General features: G+C 33.6%; 1 protein-coding gene across 2 annotated transcripts in view; it reads left to right on the top strand.

The window, feature by feature from the left end:
* The first annotated feature begins 9,743 nt into the window (after positions 1-9,743).
* LOC6643500 (protein outspread) overlaps positions 9,744-22,395 on the top strand; it is a 55,247-nt gene continuing 42,595 nt past the window's right edge. For both annotated transcript variants that reach the window (XM_023176476.2, XM_002066419.3), the window contains exons 1-2: positions 9,744-9,771; positions 15,663-15,743. In XM_023176476.2, the coding sequence (XP_023032244.1) occupies positions 9,754-9,771; positions 15,663-15,743 (99 nt within the window). In that variant the 5' untranslated portion in view covers positions 9,744-9,753. The remainder of the gene's footprint in view (positions 9,772-15,662; positions 15,744-22,395) is intronic.

Raw genomic sequence — 22,395 nt, 5'->3', positions numbered from 1 at the left:
CCTCATCCTCCAAAGGACTCTCTAGTTTAGTACTATATTTGTCAAGCATTAGAGTGCTTTAATATTAGTTTTGATAACTTAGGATGAAAAACAAAAATAAATTTGCTTTGAATTTTTCACAAATTTCAGTTAAAGATAATAAAGTAAAGCAAAAAGTGAATTAAATATTCAAATCTTTGAATATTTTATACATACTAATTTACTTAACGGTTTCCTTCAAACATCAGACACAATACCAATTAATTTTTTGTTAAAAAAAATTGAAGTTCGATTTACTAAAGTTCTGTTTTGCCACGAATGGACCACTGTGCGACCTGTACCTAACAAATATCCTAAGAAGAAAACTGTTCTAAAAAATATCCTTAGAATCGTAGAACAAAATCAAGCAATGACAATAAAATATAAACGTCTTTTGTGTTGGTCTTGGAAAATCTTTTTGTATTGGAAATTTATCCTGTTTCATTCAAGGTTTACCTTTCTTGTTCCAAAAGTGATATTCTCATTAATTACTATAAAGGACATAATAAACTATTTAATTTCTTTATTGTATTTTACTTCAATACTTTGGTACAAAATAAAGCATGAACTGTTTAACAGTTTATATGGCGCTGTTAGAGATTATTTATATGCATTTTGTGTACCCTGCAGAAGAAGAGTATAATAAAATAGACATAGGCATAAAATTCAAGGTCTTTGGCAATGTTCAAAAAGTATGTCCCTATGAAAAAATAACTTAAATATTAGAGTTTTTTTTTATTTGACTTAATTTCTGTCAATAAATGTTGTTTCTTTACTATCAACTTTCTATTGGCCATTGAATGGCAATCGTAATCAATTGATGCTAATCCTAGAAAACGATCAATAAAAGTTGATGTCAAATGCAATGTTACTTTTTTTTTTTGCTGTTAGAGAACAGCTTTTTAAATCGCCTGAATAGAAGAAAAACTCGTAGCTAAACTTTATGATCACATAACTTAACATTTGCTTATCTAATCTGCCCAAGTGCAATCAAAACTGACCAAAAAGAAACAGATAGAGATAGAGAGAGAAAGAAAGATGGAAATGGAGGCATGCAGCTGTGTGCCTGGCTGCCTTTATGCCATATTTCACTTTTCACCTTTTTTTTTTTTAGCTGTTGTTGTGGTTTTTTGTTATGTTTTTCCTCTATGAAAATGCGCCAAAATCGAACGCAAATTGCCCGTCCCAAACAGCCGCAACACATGTATGAAAATTCCATTTAAATTGTATGGATAGTGAGTTTTTCTTTTAGTTTTCATCTTAGCCGCCCCAAACACACAAACAACTTTGTCGATATTTCTTTGAGTGTGTGTGTTTGCCTACAATGTTAAATGTCAAACATTTCTAATTGGACAAAATCAAAAAAACTACCAACTACTAACTCTACAAAAGCAGCAGCAATAGCAGAGTTAAGGAAAATTTAAGATCTACTCGATCATGACGTGGCCCCATCAAGTTCACTTTCACTTAGTGTCAACAGAGAGCCTGACGATGACAATCATCGATCTTCATCGGCGCAATCGTTGTTGCCTCGCTGTTTCCCCTTCCCATTCACCGTCCCATCTGTTCGTCGCCTCCCCTTTAATCCATTCATCGATTGCCACGAAAATTTATGTGCAAAAAGCACAAAACTTGACTTGGGGCCTGTCGAAGGTTCGTTGCCATTTGACGGCGGCAACGGCAACAGCAGCGGCGATCGACCATCAGCGATTGTACCGCAAAACGCTTTTCCTCCTTTACTATACACACACATACCACATTTTGTATATACATACTTACATTTTGTATTTTTTAAATTAAAAACGAAAGTAGCTGTGAGTAGTAGACTCTGTATATACGTCCAGCCAACCAGCCAACCAACTAACCAACCAACGAACCATCCATCTATCCATATGTCCATCGCACTGCGAAAATTTATGCAGTCGCGCAATTATTATTTTTACCTTTTTTTTTTGTTGTTGTTGGTGGTATTTTGTCTTCCTTTTGTGTTTGTTATTGTTGTTATTACTTGAATTTTCTCGCCTTATTAGAGCATCATGTATGCGCCTAAGACTAACAATGATGTCAAGGTTGATGAAGGGTTTTAACACTATTTCAAACCATTCTCCAACCTCCCACAATTTATAATTCATGACTAATTTTATTGTTTTTAATTTTCCTGAGTATTTCTTGGTCGACCTTTTGCGAATGTTACTTCTTTGTTGTGTTGTTTGTGGTCTTTGCTCCATCTTGTTAAGTTACTCAATTGTGATCAGAGAGTTGTTAACCTTTTTTTTTGCTGTCTTCGATCCCGACTTTCGCATAAGGTCCCCCGAAGCGTTGACATTTAATGATGAATTTGACACACAAGGGCACGACAACAAATCGACTCCTCTCCTTGGTCTGTCTTGGAGTCTTTCCGTCTATCTGTTGTCTGCCTTGAATTGGGTATTTTAGGTTTTTTTGCGCTTTTTGACAGATGATTAATTTGAGTATAGCGAAAAGACAATCATCTAGGGTGGTCCTGCGGTGTTCCTTGTTTTTGCTTTAGTCGCTCATAAATAATGATAATTTTTGTATGATCATTTACATGAGAAATGGTCACACTAGAGTTGGGGTCAAAAAATTGTAAGTAAAACTTGATATGATCCAAAAAAGGGGGAAAAAAAAAATCAAAACCGAAAGTCTCTTTACATTTACAAACGATGAACAAAAGAGGAACCGCAAAACCAAATTACAACTCAAAATTACAACTTAAAATGCAACAATTAACGCAGAGTATTTTTTTCATCTTTTTTTATTATTGTCGAAAAACCTCAAGATTACTTTCAGTACAACTAATTAAAATTTCACGTATACAATAAAAAAAAGAAAAAAATAAAACCCTTTAGTCATCTTGAAGGCGGCCACACACAAAGGAGTTGAGGCCTGGTGAATGAAAATGCGTTTGCAATCGCTTACAATAGAAAAACTTGTCAGAAATTGATTTTCAAATGAAAAACGCACAGCGCCAAGACAATGATAAAAAAAATTCGAAAAAAATTGTGGGCTGGGGGAGGGGAACTGAACTGAAGCAGAAAACAATGGTTGGTTTTTAAGACAACAACATTTCACTTTCAATGGAGTTTGGAGGCACGCCTGGGGGAACTTTTATTGGTAGCTTCATCATCTCTTGACTTCTGCGTGGAGTTTTTGCTTGGTTTTTTGTTCGTTTTTTTTTTTTTTTTGCCTCTTCATTTGAAAGTCTTGGCAGCATTTGAAATCGATGTGTGTGTATGTCTGAACGTATGGTTGGAAAAATCGTGCACATGAATTTCAGTTAAGTAAAAGTAAAAATCACCTCGCCGGTTACTTTGGCTTCACATGTTGTCTCTGGAAGAGAGCCGCTGCCGCACCACATCGTATCGCATATGTTTGCATTTTATTTTTATTGCCGCACATGAGCTTGCAGCAAACTTTACTTCTTGTAGGTTTTTTTCTTTTTTTTTTTTGGCGATAGACATCGCACTTGTGTCGTGCAACGCGACTCCATCCGACAGCCCATCGGGTATTACAATTCATTTAGAAATGCATTTAAAAATACATAGAGTAAAATAAACTTTGGCGAACCACCGACGAGTGACTTGCAATGAAGTGATGCGGGGCGAACGAAGCAAAGAAATGTGCAAAATGAAAGCGAAAAGAATTCGAAAATGAGATGGAAAGTTTTTTTGCTCTACACACAAAGTTTGATCAAGCAATCAGTAGAGTGTGACCAGAGCCATAAAACTAAACTATTCGATTAATTTGTGGAAAATTGATGAGAGATTTCGGTCACACCGATTGCTATTAAGCTTTAAATTAGCGTAAATAGTTTTTAGCCAATCAGTTTTGTCAACTTTTTTCGGAATTAAAAAATAACTGGTACTTATATGCCTTAAGATATAATTAATAAAATTCCTACATTTATCGAAAGACTATTCAAACAACAAAACCGTTCTAATTCTTAAAACAACTATAGAATTTTGTGTCTCTTGAAAGTTTCAACAAATTTTAATTAGTTTTGTTGCATATATTTTTAATTTGTTTAAAACATATTACTTTTTTTTAACATAATTGGTCTAAAACCTAATCTTTCTAACCATTAGAACAACTATAGAATTTTGTGTTTCTGGAAAGTTTAAACAAATTTTAATTTGCTTTATGAGTTTTTAATTCTTGTAAAACATATTACTTTTTTTTAACATAATTAGTCTAACACTGATTTCTGGTTACTTGTATCTTCATTATATTCCAATAAATAAGGTTCCTGAAATACTTAAATAAATTTTAGTTTACCTTTTAAACTATTGGCAATAAATAGGCATAACAAATATTAAGAAATGTAAAGTAATATAGATCAACTAACTTTAGTTTCTCTTAACTTATAAGGTATTTTTCCCCCGGCTTTGTTTATTTGTGGAAGAGATTAATTTTCAGTAAACTAAACTGAACTTGTATAAATAAAAGAACTTTTTTCCAAGAGAACCGAGTTCTTGGCAAAATAGTAATTAATCAATGAATGGAGCTGCCTACAAGTCGTTAAGTCACACTAAAATACCTACTTTTAGCCTTTGTTTGGTTAGAGCTTTGTTGCTTTGATTGGTCATTCGTTAAGTGTTAAACCATTGTAGAATTTTGTATATATTAGGAGGCTTATTTATCGAAAACTTGACTGGTTAATCACCATCTGAAGACATTGACAAATAGTTTTTAGCTATTAACTGATTCAAAAAACTCATTGTCCGACATTTATTCTTTCTTTAAAGATAAAATTAAAGCCAAGTACGACAAACTTGTCATTGACGTAACAAGCCTTTTAAACAGTTTGTAGAATAAATAGCTTTAGCCTAAATAACCGCATAAATATAAATCATAATCAACGAAAAACCTTCTTAGCATTTCTTAAGATTTTCTAAGCTCATTCAAATGAGAGACTTTATAGTATAAGCAGCTTTGGAATCTATTCATCCTATGTTTGAGTGGGATAAGAACAGAAACTCTATAGAATCGATGACATAAATGATTCCAAATTTATGTTGTAGTATTGGATAGTTCTCGTATAATATTTCAATCCATAATTATCATTCATTAGGCTGGTTTCGTTTGCTTTTTCATTTACTTACGAACAGGTGATTCTCCCGCATTTTAAGAGTCAGTCAATGAAAGTGAAAATGTGTTAAGCCCATAAAAAATAAATATTTTTCAATATCTCTTCTCTTCATTTCTCTTACACATAGTTGTTTCCAAGTATTACACAATGGTATTGGGTGCCCAACCCATCGAAGTCAATATTATGTTATGTTAATAACTCCTCTACAGATGATGATGATGAAGATCATGATGAAACAATAACAAGATTCCAAAACTTTCGTTGAACAAAAAAACAACAAAGAGTGGAAACAGAGCTGGGCGGACAGAGATGGAGAGGGGAAAGATTGGGAGGAGTAAACAAAATTCTTGGCATGCAACACAGAACTGGTCAATACTTCGATCGCTTGCGGCAGAGACAACCCGGACAGATACAAACAGACTCATTGTCAGACATGCAGTCTTTCTCCCCATCTCACTCTCTCTCTCTTTCTGTCTCTGTTTGGCGCTGCATCATTGGATCCGCTCTGTTTTTTTGGTTTGTGTTTTTGTTTTTTTCGTAAATGGAGCTTGAAGCGCGACCGCACCGCGGGCGACGAACTGAACTGAACTGCACTGAACTGAACCAGCAACCACAAAACGCCATTCGCGACATTCGCTTTCATTTACTCCCCTCCCGCTCTAGCCCGAGCTCCGTCCCCATGCCATCTTGCACCTTCTCTGCGCTGGTCAGTCACACTTGCATCTTTTCGTTCCATGCCGTGCCATTGCCTGCGATGCACTTGCTGCTGCCGCTGCTGCTTTTGCCACACGCTGCTCACCTTTTCCGTCTCCTCTTGCTGTGCCATCCATTCCCGTCGCGTATTCCACGCCGCTCTTTTGGTTTGTTGCACTTGCAATGCAGCGGTTCGCTTTCGATTTCTTTTGTACTTTCGATTTTCTATACCCTTGAAAAATAAGAAAACGTTGCAAAGGTATCTTCAGCTGGCCAATAGAGACGAAATATGTACTTTTTTAATTATTCGAAGGTTTTTAAAATCCGAATGCTAAGACAAACAAATTTGTATAAAACAGACAACGAAATCTTAATATATTTAATTGTTAAAACCTTGTCGTTATTTTGGAGAAAATCTGATGAATTTTCTTGCTTCTGTTTTTGAATAGATCTTAACCCCTTTAGTTATTGAAATAGATTCAAAAACTCATATATGATTAATAACTCAAATAAGGATTTCTTGGGATTTTAAGGGAGTTTTGCCCTAAATGAAGATTACGAAATCTTTTTAAAGTTTAATATCAAGATCCCAAAAACATTAAAAACAATTTTGTAAATTCGTAAAGTAAAGAAGTTTCATCAGATAATATAAAAAATTTAAATACTTTTTACTGTTTGTTTTTTAATCGATTTAATAACCAATATTTAAGTATTTGATCAGTTTTAAATATCTATCACAAGAGTAGTGAATAATAAAAAAGGATTAGATTATTTCTAACCACCACCATGTACATCTTCTTTTTAGTTCTTAATAGACATTTTCAAAAGGTATCTACAATTCGTTATTTGCTCTTATTTTACTTTATATTGGTGTCCCCTCGTCTTTTTTCCTTCTGTTTACCCGCTGAGCTGATGCTGTTGCTTCCACAACCTTCGTCGTTGCTTATAAATTACCAGAGGCAGATCGTTGTCTCTCTCTCTGTGGCTGCCTTTTACCCTTTTCGATGCCCCATCGGTCTATGGATTGGGAACGACCTCGGAACAACAACTAAAATCTTCGACCATCCATCGCGCGACATTGCAGTCAGTCACTCACTCAACCTGTATGTCTGCCTGTCTGTCTGTCCGTCTCTCTGTTTATGCTGTGTGAGACTTAACCACTTTCTTCTTCTTCTTGCTACCGCCACCCCTCATCTTAGCCAGAGTTGCGGAGGAGGGAGCTGGGATGAAACTTTAATAAGCGTGCGAAACTTATTAATCATATTTCATGTCTGTGCGTTTCCACTTACCAGATGTGTGGTATTTATGAATGAGGCAAAGATTAGCCTTCATATGGGCTTAATCGCCCGCCTAAAATCACAAAATACATCTACCATGGTCCATGGCCCTTCGTTTAAGCCACGGACTGCCACTCAGACGGTGAGCGAAAAAAAAGAGCCGAGGCACTTTCATTTTCGACGTCATGGTCAACGGAAGAAAGTTGTTCTCACACATTAATTATACGAATTTTTTGTATGTGGTTGGAAAATATATATGTACATATTTCAATTGTTGCACTCAATCATTTTGGACACATGTCCCCCTCCTTCTCTCTCTCTCTCTCTCACTCAATCTCCATCTCTTTCCTGCCCTGGCCTGGCCCACTTATGCCAAAAGGTTACAATTTGATGGTTCAATTATTGGAATTGATAGCCTGCAATTTACATGAAGGGCCGCCGAAAGCAAGATCACAGTTATGCAAAAGGCATCTCTGAAAAAAAATATAAAGACCACATCCTTCAACTTCGAAATGTTGGTATTTTTGGAAACTCCAATTTCGCGGGAATGGAACTGACTCAAATTCCATATGCTTAACAATTTCATGAGAATTGTTTTGAGAAACCTTCAATTAGCATTTTTTTAAACGGAATTCCACACAAAAATTCCCCTTCTTGCTTATTGATAAACCACAGATATATAAATAGCAAAACAACAAACTATTTAATATTCCAACAACTTGTTGAGGTTTGCTGAAGCACATTTGAATGATAGTGTTCAAATAAGTGGAAATAGTTTTATAATTCAAATAGCGATATGACGGAGTAATATCATAGATGACTGCTGAAATATGTAAGATATTCTTGGGTTGATTGGGTTGTTAATAAATATCTAAAAACACTGATTTAATTTATTTGAACAAATCAAATTCTATAAGACTGTCAGAAATCGACGTTCATTTTAACATTTAGATTGAATTTCCGTAAAGAAAAGTATGATGAAACATTCATTTTAATTGCAAATTTAGTACAATTACAAGAAAAAAAATATAAATATTAAAAACACAAAGTGTTTATAAATAAAACACGGGTTAAAACGTATTGAGACTTAAAGACTTGAAATGTTGTCATAAACATCGTAGAACAATGTTGTTCTACGTATCTATCTGTAGATAAATTTAAGTACAATGTACTTAAAGTAAGAAAAATTTCGAGTATAATTGTGATAGATATAATAGATATAACAACAATTATACATAAGTAAAATATGATTTAAAATTTAATTCAGTTATATACTAAAGCAGTGGCTTGAAGAACAGAATGTGAGTAAAATAATAATTAATATGAATTTTAATAGCAATATTGAGATTTTTTGAATGTTGATCAATTAATACATAGAAATTTTTAAAAAAAAGTCCTCAAATACAAAAAGATTTTAAAAAGTCAAAAAACTTAAGTTTTATATCAACAATTAAGTAAATTAATAAAAAATATTTCAAATTCTACATTAAACACATAAAAGATCAATCAACATTTTGATAAACGAAACCGTAATTCTAATATTTAAGAATAAAACAAATAAATTAAAGCAAATACTACAAATTCGAATAAACCCAAATCAAACAAACACGAAAAAAACCATCAAAATGTTACAACTGAAACATTATTCACATTCATTTTCATTTCCTGGCAATTGACTAAACTTTGTTTAACCAATTTCGGTTTTTTTGGTTGGAAATATTATTTGCGCTCTGGCAGAATGCTTCATCATTATATGTATGTGATCGAACTTAGTTAGTTGTTTCGTCTAATTGAGGATGCGGGTTTTATTATATTGGATAGCTAGCTAGCTTATTAAGCCGCACAGATATTGCGTCTCAAGTGGCAACAACAGCAGCAGCAGATGTTGGCTAAAACCAGACAGAAATTGAGTTAAAAGCCCAGGAGATTCAACAGATTCAGCTGCAAACAACTTTCCACTCCAAACTAAAGACGGCGACAAGTTTTATTTTGTGTGTGTGTGTGTTTATTTTTTTTCCTACTTTGACTTTGACTTGGACATGGCCCACGTGTGCGTGTGTCTCTATCTCTCCCTCTCTCTCTCACTCTTTTAAATTGTTTATTTGTCAATCGGTTTTTAGCTTATTAGCCATTGCCGCAGCTTTAAGAAGACGAAAACTAATAATAAAAGCAAGAAAGAGAAGAAAATACAAATACAAGGCAAAAAAAAAGTGAAATTTTCCTCTTGAAGACGGCGATTTATGAGCAAAGATCGTGGAAAACGTGACTTTTTGATTTGACATTTCACAGTATAAAGTCATAAGTATGCGAAGTCGTTATCAAATTAAATCGAAAACAAGTTGGCGGCAATTTAAATTCATTTGGCTGGTCTAAAGCAAAAGGCTCGGCTTTGGTCTAAGAGTCTTAGTTTTAGTCTCTGTTGCAGTCTCTCAGGCATTCATCTGGGATGTCTTGAATGTCATCTCGAATGTAGCTAAATGTCAAAATGCATCATCATCATCTTCTATTAATTGAGTCATTTTTGGATTTACCACAGTTCTACCTGCCTCTCTCTCTCTCTCTCTGTCAATTTAATTATCTCTGTCTCTCTCTATAATTCTATTACTAACCGAATGCAATTCTCTATTCATATCTTGCACGCTTGCGCAATAGTCCATGTCTATGGCAGAACCAGTAAGTATAAAAAAGCATCTATATTGAGGATAAGTATGAGTTATAAGTCGCATTCACACAGATACACACACACACACACACACAACAGATATACTCGTATTTGTATCTATAGAAATTGTTTCTTCTGTCTGTCATACATAATTGCGTTTGCATGACTTCATTTCGAGTGTATTGGTGTCCATTAAGTAGCTAATGTCATAACTAGTTGTCTCATTTCAGACTCTTGATTTTTGTTTGTTTTCAACTTTTTTTAGATTTATTTAGAGTCATTAACATTTCTTTGATTTCCAAGAAAAGCTCCAAAATCATTTTCAAAATTCTCTTTTCTCAAACATATGTTAAATTTGATTTAGCTTTATCAAAAGCATTTAAATTAACAATTGATTATCTTTTTCGATCTTATTACTTAAAAAAAAACAACAGAATCTGTTGTTGAACAGATAACTAATACCTGAATTATAAATGTTGGTTTATTTGAATATTTATAGCCATAACTTAGTTAGTGACTTAGTTTTGGACTATATCAACGATAGATTTGATATATAGGATCGTCCATCAAACTTAGTTTGAGCTTTAGGTTTTAGTATGAACTAAGTTTTGAAATATGGAGATAGATTAATTTTTAATTATAAACACACGAATTTTTTCTGAATTTTAAAATTTTAAAAATTAAACTTCATTCAGCTCAAAAATTGGTTCACTTTTAGCTACTATAACTCCATATATAACAATCTAAAATAATATTATTTATCTAACTGTAAATAATACCATGACTGTTATAAGTTTTATATGTTAAATTGAACTGTTTTCTTAAGTTACAATATCTCACTAATTAGAGACAATCTGAATAATTCCACTTTCGATTCAGCACCATAAACTATTATAAATTAGAATACTTTGATCTCTAGTTCTAGGGCGAACGCCTTAGTTTTGTTGGCTGTGAGAATTATTAATAAGTTGTATGTCGTTTTAAAATTATTTATGATTATCATTTCTTCATACATACATTAACAATTATTCATATTTTATATTATAATATATTACTCATATGTCTTGCAGTTAATTTCTGTATAAAAATTACTATTATTTCTAGATTGGATTCTGTTTATCAGACTTCGGTCTTTGTTTCCATTTTAGTTTTAAGGGTTTCTCAACACTTATTTATAGAGACACATTTTACGCTTCTCAGGATTCAAAATGTTATAAAAAAAATGTACCGTTAGGCAATCAGATTTAAATTCGTTAAATGATTTCCTATAACTGTCATTGTGTTTCTTTTATGATCACAATCTGGTTCATGCCGTTTAGATTTTTGTATTTTTCAATTTTCAATTCTTTTGATTTGTTTTGTCATCAGCATGCATACTCATTTTTTATTCAGTCATTTATTTTTTTATTTTGCTGTCGCTGATCCGCTTCGATCTGCCCACATTATAGCAAAAGCACTTGGCTTCATTAGCCAACAGGCGGGACCCCTCCCAAGTGCTGCTGCGGCGGCCACCACGCCCACTGTTGCCGCCACCGCCGCCTCACTCAAAATTCTGCACGCGGCCTTCTCCCTGCTTCATTTGTGTGTCAGCAGCGACATGCGCGATGCATAAATTTCCAGCATGTGCTATTTGTTGTTGTTGTTGCTGTTGTTGTTGCTAATACACTTACTGAACAAATAGGCATTATGGGATATGGTATATCGGACAAATTTTTCGTTTATACAAAGTATATTACTTCAATTTGAGATCCAAAAATTTCAAGAAAAAATATAAAAATTTAAAGATAGGACTAATCCTATTCTAGTCCTAAGACTAGGATATTATTAGGACTAGTAGATTAGATTAGGATACGTATTTGAATTTCTGCACATGAAATCCAGTTCAATATTTATCTATATTATTTAACCGATATTATCTTTAGAGTTCTGATCTTAAAAATATTTTCTAGTATATATTATTCAAATATAAAAATTCCTAAGACAGTTTACATAAGAATTTGAAAAACATAAATCAAAAATCTATATTGTATATCAGGTTAGTGACTTCTTTTGAAAGATTCTTATATCCTTTGTGAAGTTATTTGAATAAAATCAAAAAAGTTCCTTCTATATATTCACTTATTTATCTTTTGTATTATTTCCAGTAAATAATATCATCTTTTATTTTTCAAATAGTATTTAAAACTAAAAATATTTTATAAAATTTAAAACCATATTTTGATAATAATTTGAGTATGATTTAAATAAATATAAATCGGCAACTTGTCGATTAATTAATTGTCATTTACTGAAGGGCAACTATCACCATTGAGCCCTCAATTGGTTACTGGTTACTTCCAAATTTTAGAGACCAAACAGAATGAATGATTTTTGTTTTTGTTAGGTTTGGGGACCTTCAGTTCTAGAGTGTTTTCGTTAGCATTTTGTAGAGCATCTAATAAGTGTTATGTTAACTTTAGATTTGATTTGATTAATTCAATCATTATGGGGAGGTAGGTTTTCTTGGGCTCTAGAGTATGACTCTGTCTGTCTGTATGGTGTGTCTTAAAACGAAAACAGTTCGCACAATTTGGAAGACAATTGTGACTCATTAAGTCACGATTTTTGTTGTTTTCGTTCCGTTACTGTTTCTGTTTCTGTGTTTCGGTTTCTGTTTGCTGAAATCACACAATGGCATTGATAATTTCTGTGTGCCCGAGTATATGTGAGGCAACAAAGTCCCATAAAGTCAGGCTTAAGCTGCATGGTGGAGTATTACGAGTGGCCAGGGGCCAAAACACAGCATGATAGAAACAGAAATAGCCCTTGGCTTCTTGAGGCTCATACAATTCTCATTAGACTCGGGTCCACACACGTTGAGCACAGTTTAAATGTGACAAAAGTAGATCGCGTTCAGGTTGATCGTGTGGCAAGTTTTTTAGAAGGTGCCAAGAAATACCAAACTACCTACAAAACGTTAGCCCATTGAAATTTATGTTAAAAACGTGTCCGAGTGACTAAAACCTGATGAAAGCCTGACAGCAATACCTGGCTACTGTATAGTTGCAACTGCAACTGCAACTTGCAACAGTCTGTTAATCTTTTCTTACTCTCTCTCTCACTCACTCACTCTAACACTTGCACTCTGTCTCTGTTCCCCGTATCTATCTCTGTCTTGCTTTCTGTTTAGTTCAATTTGAATACAAACGTGCGATTTTTCACATAAATCAATGTTAATGGCGCATTTAAACGACCCGCCGCCACTGCCAACAACAACAACAAACAACAACAGCAACACCAACACCAACAATAAGAAAATCCACAAAAAAAAATATCTAGAAAAAAAATAACACAAATGAGATAAATAAAATTAGCCAACGTAATTGCAAACGAGACAGCATAGTGCAACACGGGAGACTCTAAAACAGAGCAGCTGAATTTCAATTTTTTCGGGGGAGTAAATGGAGTCAGAGGAAAACCAAAAACAGAGTTGCAGGAGAGATATAGACGAAACATTTGGAGTTGGCTTTTGCTTATGCGGCTTGTTGTTGTTGTTGTAGTTGAGCTTGGCTAGCAGCTCACCGGGAACTACCGTGTTACACATTTCGTTTTTGGCATTTGAATTTGAAGTTTCCATGGTGTCAGCTTACAAGACATGATCGGGGGTCGAATCCCAGTTGGCCCAGTTGGTTTGGGTGACAAAAGTTTATTGTAAACGGCGAGCCTAATTGTTTGCTCTATGAAAACTCATAAAGTGTAGCAATATACAAAGTGACAGAAATGTCTAAACATGAACGTCATGGCAAAGATTAGCATAGAGTCAGCTAAAGGCAAAAGGTATGTAGACCCAATAAGGAAACACTTAGAATGTGTAGCCAAAACTTAAAGGAGATACCATGATAGTCTAAACCACAAAGAATTCAACAAAGGAATATTCAAAAAAAGAACTTGTGTCAGATAGAGACTTTTTGATACCTAGTCTCCTGACATTATATGACTCAAGAGGAAGTTCCCGAAATATTAACAATAGGAGAATTATTCAGTCTCCGAGAAGTTCCTTTGCAACAACCTGATTTCTAGGATGCAGGCTGAGAACGAAAATACATAAAAGAGTGTAAACTTGTATATTAATTATATAGGAAATTAATCACCTTTCAAGTAATTAAGGATAATCATTTTGTTCTATAAAGGCTTTTGAAAGCTGCTAATTATAAAATGCAAGCCCCCAATTGATTATTCACAAGCATTGCCAACAATTGACATAGATTTTGTATTTTTTTATTAATTTCTATAAATTTTTAAATTCTTTAAAGAGTTTCTAGTTTCTTGTTTATGTTGTCATGTAGATTTGATTTATGTTACGTTGTTTAGCCTAATCATTAGTAATTTAAGACTTGTGCTGTAGAGTTCTAGTTAGAAAAATTAGGACTTGTTCTGTAGTTCTAGTTAGTAAAAGTGGTTTATCTATCCAATTAATGTGCTTAATATTAAAGAATGTTTTTAATATTATATTAGTTCTTAGTTGGCTATAATAATTTACGAGTATTTTGGCTATCAAATAAATTAGCATTTAAAAGGATTTTAATATTTTATTACTCGAATATTTAAAGAATTTGGGTGTAATTTTTGAAACTCTGTTCGATTATTCAGAGAATTTGTTGCTTTAATGACAGTTAAAATATAAATATTTAACGATGTAGCTTAGGAAAATCTCTTTGTGCAATTGATTCAAATATATTCATTCTCGAATGCATTGCCGGATTTGTTTTCAATACAAATTTTGTTATAGCTGGTGAACCATTTAAATATATTTAAATATATCTTTACTTAAATTTTATTTATGTATATTTTTACTTCAATTTTATTTATGTATACTTTCGAAAATTTTACATTTAAAATTCAAACTGATAACTGCACGCGGTCTATAAGGAATCGAATCCTATCTCATAGTGATTTAGCGATTTGTGAATTTCAATAAATTTAATCGCAGTTCAGTTGGGTTCAATTGGGTGGTTGCATTGTTTTGGAGTCACCACCCACTCAACCACCTACCCTCCTACCCGAAACTATGCTACGACTAACGACCAAATCCACTTTAAGTCAAACAAACTCAATTGTTGTGGTTGACTTTTTGAAGGTGTGCAAAAGGCCAACAATTCCCTGAACCAGCCCCAAAGTAAAAAAAAATAAACACTCCCGCGCTCCAGCACTCTCCGTACTTATTCCAATTATTGTTGTTATAGTTGTATTTGTTTTTTGCGGTTTTTTTGTCTTGCTTGTACTTGTAATTTATTTTATTTGCTTTTACCCAAAAATAGAAGCAGACAAAAGGCAAAAAAATACCGCGCCGACAGTTAAATTGGCTCATGTCATTAACATTAGTCATGGCTTAGAGGGAATGGATAGCCGAAAAAAAAAACAAAAAAATCAACCAAAATAGCCAAGCAAATTTGTGACACGTGCCCCATACCCACACACACACACAAGCACAAGCAATTTGGTTAAAACACTAGGGAAAATTCTGCGATAAGTAAACCATGATAAAAGCCAAACACAAAAGGGAGCTAAGAAATATTGACATTTTTAATTAAAAATACATTTGAATTTTTTTATTTATTTTTTTTTTTTTGCTTTGGCTGAAACGATAAGCCAAATGTGATAACAATTTTGGTTTGCTTTTGGCAAAAGTTTGTTTTTTTTCGTTTTGTTATTAATGAATAGGCAAAGTATAGATTTTAGTAATATTTACATAAGACTGTCATAAATCGGTTCGAATTATGCAATATATTGCTTATTTTTTGGTCAATTAGCATGCAAACATTTCATCATATTTCGTTTCTTAGTTAACCAAATTAGCTCATCTCTTTTTTCTCTGCATAAATATTAATAATAATTTCTCTTGTATCAATTTTATTTTTTACAGGCATCGCGAAAGGTCTCCAAATGCGGATATTTGTTTGTTGCACCCGATTGGGATTTCAGTAATCCATTATATAGAACAAAGGTAAGCAGAAATAAATCGATTTTTTGTGTAAATATAAATTGAAAATGGATGAGATGACAAATTTTTAAGTTGATCATTTATTTAATTGATTTGTTGGCAAATGTGGCAGGTCTTAGTTCATAAAGCAGTTTTTAGTTCATTAAGCGAATTCCAAATGGTTTGTAATGAACTTAAGATGTTGACCAAATTTCATTTACTCAATGTTTATATTAATTTCGTAAACAAAATTGGGATCAGATATTTTCCGTTGTTTGAATGAGTGGTGTTTATTGTTTGTGATAACTTATGCCAGAAATCACTGAAAATTTTCCACTTTGGATTTAATTTTTTGCTAACAAACTGAATTTGATCCTTCGTTTTAATAGAAATACTCAATAAATTAGCAATACTAACAAATAAATATAGTCAAATCGAAAATAAACGCTATCAATTAAATGAAACATTTCTAGCACTTGATATATTAAGACGATTTTGTATAGCTTTTGTTTTATTCTTAACATATAATTTTTTATAGAAAAATTTTATCTCTTAAAGATTTACCATGTTTTTGTTGTAGTCAGTAGCTTTTAGAACCATTTTTTTATAGCAATAAATTAATACATCAATCTATAAAATGGAATTTGATTTAAAAAAACAAAAATATTTTGCTTCAAGTTCATGTATTTTATAGTGGACATTATTGTTTGAGAAAAAAGACAAATAAGACAATTTCTTTAGGGTTGTTATAGAGTTCTATCTTATCTGTTAAAGTTTCATAAGTATATATATAATTTTGATCATTTTAATTAAAGTAACTACCACTACAGACAGCGCATTCCAATTGATTCACTTACTATTAGGATAAACTGTTTAACTTGTTTAGGCGCCAATTTATAATATTTTTACTACCAAAGGTATGAACTTGGCAGAAGAATTTCAGTATTTAAGTGATATACAACAATTTCCCCCGCTCTTGTTTTACCAGTCTCTTCCAATCTTCTGAACTTAAACTTGATTGATTCCTACTAACTAGTTGAAATTAACGTTGCCCAAGGTAGATAACCTTTTGCAAGGATACACAAATAATACATAAGTATAGATAAGCGAGATCAATTTAGCAATTACATTCAGCATATTCAGTGTTTGCAAATGAAGTGGCCTAGAGCTATCCCCACCTCTTATTTTCTAAGTCAACTAGTTCTGTTTGGTCATTTTAAGCCATTACACTTAGCGAACCAGTATGGGGAAATACAAGAGAGAGACAGACAAAAAAAAAACCGATAAAGGAGTCGGTTAAAGAAATCACACCTTGAATGCATTAAGGCTAACCAAATTTTCAATGGCCACTTTCTACCAAAAAAAGAAAAAAATATGCCAAAAAAAACCAGCCTATCTTACAAGTAAATCCCATAAAGCAAATTGGTCGCCATGTCTACCGGGAAGACAAAATACAAAAAAAAAAAAAAAACGCAAAACGACAAAAAACACTTGAGCAAATATTTGACAGCCTCTTTTCAGTTTTGTAGCAGCAGCCGATTTGTTGCTTGGCTGGCAAAGAAAGTGCCACTGAGGCTCGATAATAACGACGACGACGATGATGATGATGATGATGCTGATGATGGTGACGACGGTATGGCACCAGCACCAGCCCCAACTCTAGCTCCTATACATTGGTAGTACTAGTTGAACCAAGTCCAGGCAACGCCTCTTCCTTCACTGTCTCGTGGCGATTTGTATCTCGACCAATTAGCGAATGACGTAGAGACGTGGCGACAGCGCATCGTTAAAACCGCAGCTAGCATTCGCGCGACATATGCAAATGGCAACAAAACAGTTACCACTGTACCACTGTAACATAAAGGGAGGAACGGAACGGAACGGAGAACGGAGAAAGACATTTAGTTTTGGAAGGAAGCGATCCGGGTACGGGCCAAAGAAATGGCTCCGACTGAAGTTTGAGCGACGTCCATAAGGGGGAAACAGCATTAGCAACGACGACGACGTCGACGACGACGATGATAATAATAAAAGTGTGCGCATGCTCACCGCGCACTTCCTTGTTAACAACATAAATTTACGTATGTTTTTTAATGGATGGACAGGTATTTAATTAACATTCGTTGCTTAGATGGTGGTTAGTTGTTGTTGCTGTTGTTGTGGACAGCAACTAACCACCATTAACCGGATGTGCTGTGCTAGCTAACTGACTAAAAACAAAAGCAAAACCAACTTAACAAAAATAATAATAATCGTAAATCGAGGGCGGGGCACAACAACACAACAACAAAAAAATAGTCAAATAACGATATGTACTTTCTTTTTTTTTATGTGACCATTTTCTATTTTAATAGTCTTTCGCATAAAAAGACGTAAATAGAATTTACTATCAATTGCATACAATTTGCATACAATATTGCAAAAAGGTTCTTGGTGTTTATGTTTCACACTCTACGGAGACAATAAAATAAACAGTCAAATAGAGTCAATAAAAAATAACCCAAAGGAAATGAAAAGAATTTCAACTGTCTTGGCACTAAATAAAAGTACAATAAATTAATAACAATTCATGTAAAAGACGTTTAAAATAAAAGAAAGGAAAAAGTAGCAACTAATGTATCAGAATTTATTTCCACTAGGCAGTCAAATGTTGTAGAATTGAAATAATTAGATCTTGGTGTAGCTAAGAATTATAAAGACAAATCTATCGATAGCTTTAACTTGCCATTAGCTTTCTTTTTTGTAATGGACTGAATATTGATGATTAAAGAAAATATAAATAGTACCAATTGAGGTTAATTGATTCACTATTCACAACTTTTAGGGCCCACTCGAGCTGCTTTTCATAGACATTTCTGAGTTAATTGCCTTTTATTCAGGCATTTCTTAGCTGGGTTGGTTAATTTATTACGAATTGACCTCTCACCACCTAGTTGACATATCCTACATCAGGTACGGATCCGGACACCCTGGACCCCCCTCTGGATACGTCCCTGTCCTACATCCGTACCAGTTTGTAGGTATCTTTTCTTTGAGAAGTACTACAAATCGTTTAAATATCTACAAGACGATTGATTGTTGATTGGTTTGCTGAAAATATAATTGATATACTATCTAATTGATGTTATCTTTAGGACTTTGTCATTTATCTCTACTCTTTGATCCAAAAATCTTAATTGTATAAGACTTATACTTCAGGTACGATTTCCAAAGCTCACTTTCAAGAATTTGATTAAATTTAATTTAAAGCATTTTTCTGTATTCATTTGATTTTCTACATAATTTATGATACTTAGTTGGTAGCACTTGAACGATATTTGCATATTAGAATTGCTACTTGCTGATTTGTTTAAGTGAATTGAGTTTGTGAATGGAACCCCTCCTTCTCCACCGTGTCTTAGGCTTCATTAGAAAGTGGTAGTCAGTCAGTCCATTAACTAACTCACACAATTCCCTTCCTAGCCGGCAGCAGCAAAAAAAAAATGTTGCTTTGGGCTTTGGGTTACCTAGTAAATAAAAGAAAAAAAGTAATGCGGGATTTCTTTCGCTTCGTTTTTGGTCCCTTTTTTGTTTTTTGCCCCACACAACTTGAGCAATTATGTGCACCGGCAACTCAACACGTTCCCTCTGGCCACCCGTCCGCCTCCTCATCGTCGTCTTCGTTCCTTCTCATCATCATCATCAGCTGCAGGTGCAGCCAATTTGTTATTGTCTATTGAGCTCTCCCCATATATATAAATACCTACATATAACTTCACGCTGTCCATTATTCTACTTCCTCTGTTTTTTTTTTGTGTCTTTCGTTTGGCAGTTATTAGGATTTCATTTGCTTTGTCTAGTGGCCATGCACCTGAAAATAATTGAATGCTGCTGAACACCTTGCCCCCTGAAGGCTTCATGCCTCATGTGCCTTGGAGGTGTTTGTTAGCTCCATATTTCCATGATATTTGGGTTAAGTTTTGAATATGCAAATCTTTGTGGGTGGCTGGTGAATGGACAACAACAGCAACAACAACAAACGGGTTAACAAATCAATCAACTTAATCTATGTTAGCGTGAAAAAGTGACAATTCTTGGAATATATAAATCAAAAGTTTTGCAAAGATAAATTTTAGTCACTAATATATACAAAATTCTCTCTCTCCTCAAAACATAAACTTGACAAATACAAAAACTTAGTTATAATCAGTAGAAACTTACCCCAAATCCTAATGATTTCTATTCTTCTCACTAAATTAATTAGCAATCACCACTAAGAAACTTTGAAATTAATTATATTATGTTTTAATTTGGCAAAACTTTTAATTTTGTTTCTTTGATTAAATTCTTTCAATATAAAATAAATGGAAAATACTAAACGGAAAATTTCGTAAAATGTTTAACAACTTAAAAATTTGTTTCGCTTTTAGTCCAAGTTGATATATAAAACTTGCTCTTTAAAATGAACCAATCACAAATGAAAATTGGCTTCCAATCACTGGTCCATAACCAGTTAAGCGATAAATTGACAGTTAAGCGAAATTTCCCCCGCAGAGAAGAGTTTAACTTTATTTTTTGGATTCTGCATGAAATCTGAATGTTGAAACCCTTCTTAGCATAATTTCTGATAATTTCCTTTGACAAGTTAAATGCTGCAATTTGGCAACGATAATTTATCATATAACTTAATATTGATTACGATTATGAAAGGGCATATACATATGTATGTTATATACCTACATATATACGCTCACCAGAAAGGGGATAAAAGATGGGGAAACTGCTCTTCGGCAGCAACAGCAACATTCGCGCTAGGAAACGGCAATAAACTTACGACTTGAAATTATGCAGATTTTTATCGCCTCGCCAACTTTTCTGCATACAAAGTGCATAATTTTCAAAAAGAAAAACCTGCTCAAAGACATAGGACAGACAGACCGTTGGACAGACAAACACGTGGTTGAGCAGCAGCCGATAAGCGCTGGACCAGAGGGAGGACTCCCGGGAGATGAGATGACTTGGACATGGGTTTACCAAAGCGGGATGAAGGGAACAACGATGACGACTTTTGCGTGAGTTGGAATTGAGTTTTGCCTTGAATTGCTGTTGCCAGTTCAATGTACCTGCCCCAAAAACGGAAGTGTTTTCAAGCTAGGCTCCTTCACGTTTTTAGCGTGCACTGGTTTCAACATCATCACCACATCCACTCCACTCGACTTTGCCTCTGATAATGAAATTGATAATCATAATCATCGTCATCAGCTTGTGGCCACCGTTCAGAAATGTTGTTGATTGACAAGTAGCAAAAGTCTAGAGGCCATTTTCTGCACCACAAAAACAAAGTGGGCCACAGTGGAATGAAAGATTTTGCATAATGGCGTTAAGTTTACTCAATAATCTATAAATAATTTGATAATAAATAGATTAATTTAAAAATTTTAAGGCTTATTTGGAAAACCAGAATAAAAATTTTTGTGAAAATGCTTGAAGACCTAAGAGATAGATTTCTATATATATAGATGTATTTCAATTATGGATCTTTAATTAAGAGGCAAAATATTATAACTAAAATGATCTAAATCTTACTTGTAGGGAACACAAGTTTTCAAGGATTAAGTTCCTTATCCTTCTTTTGAAAAGCGAAAGTTAAAACATTTTGGAGAAATATTTGCAGTTTGAATGATTTGTAAGACTTTAAATATTTAAGATATTTGGAAAATTTACTATGAGTTAGAATGATCTGTAAGATTTAGAGTAAATTTTCCAAATATCTTTCTAAAGATTTTAGACAATATATTAAATGAGAAAACAATTTCGAAAAAAATGTATTCTTATTATTGTAACTATTATAAACTCCGTAAATTAATAATTTACGAAACCTTTAAAGCAACTTTTAACTAAAGACCTGTTTAAAACTAAAACTAAAAAAAAACTTTTGAAAGCAATAATTTTAATTTTTTTCTGTAATTAAAAACATTAAAAACAATACTTTCACTTGCATAAAATAGTAAAGAGTAAATTGTTTTTTAAGTATATTTTGTACCACTGTATGCAAACGTCTGCCTTAATAATTAAACCAGGAAGCGTTCCACAGGTCGTTTCCCCCCCCGTTTCTATGTTGAGTTGGTCTCCAATCTCCACCCTAAATGGCGGCCTGCAGCTGTGCTGAGATCTTGAAAAATATTTATTAAAAATTATGCACGCATTAGTTGGCCCTGGCTCTCCTTGGATATAGCTGCCCCTCTGGCTCCCCTCTGACTTGTCTACCTAGCAAACCGTTTCCATTAAGGAAGTGTTTTCGCGGTGGGCGAATTACACGAAATGTTGCATATTAATTTTCCTCTTCTCTTGACTCTCCAGCTAGCGGTAATAGCTACGATTTGCGGTATGGCTAAGTTTATGGTCTTTTGATAGCCACAGAATCCGCTATAAAAGATATTTGATGATAGCTTCCCGCCTAGCCACACCCCCAGCCACACTCGCCATTCCATTCCTCTATTCAATAAAGAGGGAACCAAATTGAGTTTTGGTTAGACATAACGCCTACAGTCCACACTCTGTTAGTTGTTTGTGGTTGTTTTATTGTAATTTCCTCAACGAAATAAAAACTAATTACCAATCGTTTGGGAAATTAGAATATGAAATCGCCATCTATACAAAAACAAACAAATTCATTAGTTGCAATTAACTTGAAGAT

Source organism: Drosophila willistoni (genome assembly GCF_018902025.1).
Source record: "Drosophila willistoni isolate 14030-0811.24 chromosome 2R unlocalized genomic scaffold, UCI_dwil_1.1 Seg200, whole genome shotgun sequence".
Classification (NCBI taxonomy): domain Eukaryota; kingdom Metazoa; phylum Arthropoda; class Insecta; order Diptera; family Drosophilidae; genus Drosophila; species Drosophila willistoni.
Note: the sequence above shows the minus strand (reverse complement) of the source record. Positions and strands in the feature narration are given on the sequence as shown.